This window comes from Saccopteryx bilineata, chromosome 7 (genome assembly GCF_036850765.1).
Source record: "Saccopteryx bilineata isolate mSacBil1 chromosome 7, mSacBil1_pri_phased_curated, whole genome shotgun sequence".
Taxonomy (NCBI): Eukaryota; Metazoa; Chordata; class Mammalia; order Chiroptera; family Emballonuridae; genus Saccopteryx; species Saccopteryx bilineata.
In genome coordinates this window covers 32,910,600-32,915,811 of record NC_089496.1, presented here as the reverse complement: position 1 = coordinate 32,915,811, position 5,212 = coordinate 32,910,600, and the positions used below count along the sequence as shown (strand labels likewise).

The 5,212-nt window shown below is 45.3% G+C and overlaps 1 protein-coding gene across 7 annotated transcripts; it reads right to left on the bottom strand.

Moving 5' to 3' along the window:
• Positions 1-411: 411 nt before the first annotated feature.
• ARL4A (ADP ribosylation factor like GTPase 4A) lies at positions 412-3,887 on the bottom strand. Of its 7 annotated transcripts, none has more exons than XM_066239388.1 (3): positions 3,543-3,884; positions 2,927-3,041; positions 412-2,514 (listed from the first exon to the last, which is right to left on the bottom strand). In XM_066239388.1, exon 3 carries the CDS (start codon positions 2,423-2,425, stop codon positions 1,823-1,825), a length of 603 nt encoding a protein of 200 aa, XP_066095485.1. In that variant the 5' UTR covers positions 2,426-2,514; positions 2,927-3,041; positions 3,543-3,884; the 3' UTR covers positions 412-1,822. The 7 variants fall into 7 exon arrangements, with proteins under 7 accessions (XP_066095485.1, XP_066095484.1, XP_066095486.1 ...); XM_066239387.1 differs by having other exon boundaries at positions 2,927-3,036; XM_066239389.1 differs by having other exon boundaries at positions 412-2,511; positions 3,543-3,883.
• Between the last annotated feature and the right edge of the window lie 1,325 nt (positions 3,888-5,212).

Below are 5,212 nucleotides of genomic sequence, written 5' to 3'. Positions count from 1 at the left end.
TAATCCATCACAGATCTAGTGATGCTTGTAGTATACACATGATTTCATACCGCTGAAGAATAAAATAAAGATGCTCCCAGGAATCAACTTTCAGGGCCTGTTGCACTTGAGCAGAACCAAACAGCTCTCGGACTATGCAGCCCAGCTGTCAGGCTTCCACACACCTGATGAAAAGCTGCGGCGGAAGTGGGGACACATGAAAACTCAAACACTGTTCTCCTAGTGCCTCGAGTAGTTTATTGGTAGTTATCATCCACATTTCTATAAATATAAACATTCTAAGTAACTGTCACTAGTGCAGGTACATTTAACACAGGGAAGGCTCCACAGGAAGCCATTTCTTTTGTGTGTAACAAGATTCAAGGCTCCAAAACTGGAAAAAGAACAACAAAACTTTGCTAACAAAGTTAATTTCTTTTGGTTACCTTTATTACAAATAACTGTTGGTTTTACACATAGAAATTATATTGATTTTCTCATATATGATCACTGGAAGTCAAGTCTTTGTCCGTAGATAATACTTAGATAAAGGCTTTTTCTCCTTATAATTTATAGGGTTTTTGGATTCCAATGTAAACAGCACCAGTGAATTTTCGCAAAACATAGCTTTGCTACCTTCCCCTTCATTTTCTATAATCGTGAATTCTTTTCTGCAGTACGGTATCATTTCTTCCTACCTTATAATCAGGACTGGACTGCCTGGGTAACACTGTTCAGTTTTTAAACAAAGAATTAAAAAGCTCAGAGCACAATATATCTCTTACATTTCCACTCCACAGTGCATCAGGTGCTGTTTATAAAGCTTTTGCGCTTCTCAAAACACTACAAAAATATATGAAAAACCACATCTGTGTTCAGCCAGTAAATAGTAACAAAACAGTTTACAATTGGAATACTTTAGAGGCCATCTATTTTAAGTACATCCTCTTGTCTGAATTCATCAATTGCTTTCTTTATAAATCCAGACATACACCCAAACATGAATTTATGATTAGTCTACCTGCCCAAGTATACTATATGAAAGAGTTAATTGTTAGGTTCTCCAAGTGAAAGTGCTCCTGATAACTATTTCTAAATCCCCAAAAAAGGTGTTTTAAACCTGTGTAGAAAGATGTATAGCTATTTCTAAAAAAATAGAAGACTACACACCAAAACATGCTTGGTTTGGAAAACTAATCCATGCACTTGAGAATGCCCCAAATACCCTACTTTATTATTTTAAGATAGACCAACTTAAACATTGTCTAGAATTAAGATATAGCATTACATTATTTCATTGCAGAAAAAAGTCAAAATTAATTTGGCCAAAACTTAAAAAAACCAAACACTTCTTCTTTATCCCTTACTGTGTGGGCCAATGTGATCAATATAACTGTATACATATTAATCTACCTTAACATTTCCATTCATTAGCATTTGATCTTAACATACATACAAAGCCTTGTAAGCAATTTCCTTGCGAAGGCATTCCCCCAAGACAAGCACAAAACACTAGGCAGACATTCTTCTTCAAAGTTTTATTTCACTAACTTGAGGTCAGATTTCCACAACTGTTTTCTGGTCAATTTCCTATCCTTGCTTGGCTTCCCAAAATGGCAGTACCGAGAGATTTGTGGGGTAGGGAGAAGAGACCATTTTAAGAAGCACTGCATTTACTCATCTTCCACAAGGCAACAGAGTTGGGCATCGGACTGTTCAACATAACAAATCTTTAACAGCATCCAGGAGGGCAGGCAGGCAAACCAGGCTGTAGACACTCTTCCACTTGTCAAAATCAGACCAGAGAAAACCTACTCCACACAGATACGAAAGATACCATCATTCATCTTTTCTTTTTCTGTTGCCGCAACATTTTTCTCCTTTTAATTATCATATCGTGTAGCTTCTCGAGTCCTTCCTTTAGTCCATCCCCTATGATTGCACAGGTGGGCTGCAAATGCCAGGGAGTTGATGAGCTCAGTTCACCCATTGCTAACAATTTCTCAATTTCTGAGAGAGACAATGAGTTTCTCAGGTCTTGTTTGTTAGCAACTATAAGTACAGGGACTCCTTGATTTTCTGATATCCTTGTTATTTTATGAAGTTCAGTTTTTGCCTCCTCCATCCTTTCAACATCAACAGAGTCCACAACAAATACAATGCCATCTGTGCACCTGGTATATGACTTCCACAGTGGTCTTAATTTCTCCTGACCACCTACATCCCAGAAATGGAAAGTGACTGTTTTAGAATTGCCCAAGGTTACTTTAATTTTTTCAGTGTTAAATCCTTTGGTAGGTACGGTATTTACAAATTCATTGAACTGCAGCCTGTATAATACAGTTGTCTTTCCAGCACAGTCCAAACCCAGAATAACGATGTGGTAGGACTGAAAGGAAGGCAGGCTGGACAGGATAGAAGTCTGGTCTGACAGTCCATTCCCCATTTCCAGTGGCAAGCAAGCGTTCCAAATTGAAATGCTTCCTTCTTACTGCTGGAGAACTTCTCTTCCTAGGGGATCCCGCTACACGACTGCTGAGGGGGAAAATGAATAAGTTATTCTTGTTAAATAATGTACCGTTTTTCTCTTTGTGCTAAAATAAGCAACACGAGGAACTTGATAAATAAAACTTGCTTCAGTAAACAAATTACGTGAGATGAAACGTTGGCAATCTGAGCCAAACGGGAGATCATTGTGATTGAAATTGTTTAACATTCAGTGAAGTTGTAGTAATGCATAATTTCCTCTACCTCCGAACCCCCAAACCGCAAAGATCTCATTCTGGCGTAGACAACATAGTCACCACCGGTCCAGGTCGCAATAACCACACAAGTGCCTTTTTTGGCAGAAAACTTGTCACACACATCATATCTTGATCTAATTCCCAAGGTCCCTGGTACCCTCTCACTTTGCCCCCCCCTCCCCAAAATAATCCACAAGGCTCACCTCCCGAACTGGAGTCTCCAAATGAGAAAACATTGGTAGGCGTTTCTAGGCGGCGGGGAGAAGCCACGCACGTCCGCTCAGTTTAGCTGTCCACGCAGCTCTGGCGCTGGCTGCACTAAGAGCGGTTTCAGGCTCCGACCACGCCCACTCCTCAGGGTCCACCCATGAGCCCAAAGCCCATTGGCCACCCGCTGGACTCGCCGTGCTAAGCCCGCCCCCGCGCCCGCGCCGGTGAGAGTAAGAGCCGCTCCCGGCGCGGCGGGGCTGGGCTCTCCCGAGGTCCACTGGCACCACCTGTTGCCCTCAAGTTAGAGAACGAGGCGCCCGCGGAGGGAGCCGCGCGGCCCGCCGGTCAGCTCGCCAGCGCGCCCGCCCCGCCCGCCGCGCCCGCCTCGGCGCACCTGCAGCGCGGGCCACGGCCGCCACGCCGCGGCTCTCACATCCGGGGCCCGCGGTCACTGCGGCGCGTTAACCCTTTGTCCGCTGGCGGGAGGGCGCTCCCGGCGGCCGAGGCAGCTGCCGGGCGGGAACGACCGAGCGGCGCTCCCGCCGGAGCAGCGCCGCCGTCCCCGCAGCAGGGTCCCCCCGCTCCGGCCAGCCTCCTGCAGCGGCTCACCTGACCCGCCGGCCGCGTGTCGTGTGGACCCCGCGTCGCTCCCAGGCGCTGGGCGGCGGGCCGCTACCTGCTGGGGCGCAGCCGCGAGGCCAGCCGGCTGCCTGCCAGGCGCTGCACGGGCGCGGGGGCCAGGCCGCCCTAACGGTGCTCGCCGACCGCGCCCCGAGCCCGCCGGCCCCGCCCCCTCCGCGCTCGCCGCGCCGGCCCGGTCTCCTAGCAACCACAAAACAAGGTCACGTTCGAACCCGCGAGGAGCCGGCGGTTGGCTGGCGACCTCGGGTGGGGCCTTCCGTGTCAGCCAGGAGCCGTTGCTCTGTGCAGCCAACGGCTAGCTGCGGGCGCGCCCCGCTCGGTGCCACCCTGCACCGTCTGTCCTTAGGGCACTGTACGGCTTCCTCGGGGCCGAGGCCGGTGGCGCAGGTCAGGGAGCAGAGGACACCGACGGGCGGCCCCCTTATATAACGGTGACGTGCACGTGCGTCTCAGTAGCTGCCCCGAGCGGCCTGGGCCAGACTAGTGTCTGAAACGCACCTTCCTTTTGCAGAGCAAATACTCTCTCTTCCACGTGATCCTAGCATTAGCACTGAGGTGGTGACGGGTAGAAACATCCCGGTTTTATAGCTAAGGACAGACACTGAAAAATGAAATAACTGTTTCTAACGACCCAAGGAAAAATAGGAGTGGTCCTGGAACGTAGTTTTAAAGTCTACTAGTCATTAAATGCGTAATACCTTCCATTGGATAATTCTGATTAAATGCAATTGTGTGCTTGACCTATAAATTTGCAAATATTTATGGAACACCTGATTGGCAGTGGGAATAATTCTATGTGCTTAGGGATAGAATAGTGAGCAAATGCAGACACTACTTATACTCTGGTGGAATATTAGAGTCTCATGGGAGAAAAAAACCAAATTTCCATATAAATAAACCTAATTACAAAATGTGATCATTGATAATATCAGGGACCATGTGACAATAGCAAAGAAAGGTACTTAAAGTTCTGGGAAGGCGTTTGTAAACATCTTTTTGGCAAGGATTGTAATCGTTTTAAACTTGGAAGAATCTGTATGGAGCAGTTTATTTTTAAAAGTTTGCATCTTTTAAATATGTATTGAAACATCCTAAAAAAAAGTACTGATTTTTCTCAGAATCATTATTGCTAGTGGTATTCATCTCCTTTATAACTAGTACAGGAACAATATTTGTCCTCCTATATTTTCAATAATAACTGACCAAGCCTAGGACTAAGCAAATGCTATTTCCAAAACAGCAACAGTATTTATTTGGAAATAAAGCTAGAAGTATTGAATTACATATTTTACCAAATTATTTGTTGAATCTAGTATAAGCTGAGGCTTGCCTTATTATAATTATGAAATCTCATTAGCCATTTACCATAATCAGCAAGCAAGTGATAAAAGGCTTAATGCAATGACTAGTCTCCTTTTCTTGGAAATTTAACAGAATTAATGATTAAACTGGAAAAACTTGCAAATTGTCATTAAATCAAGGCATAAATAATTATGTAAGTGCATAATTCAATGACAGGTTCAGCTTTAGTCAAGTAGGTCCTTCCCATAATAGTGGCAGAGAAGCTTTTTTTCAGTGACTTGCCTGGAGCAGAAAGGTTGAGATAGGAAAATACTGAGAACTTCCAGCCTTGCAGA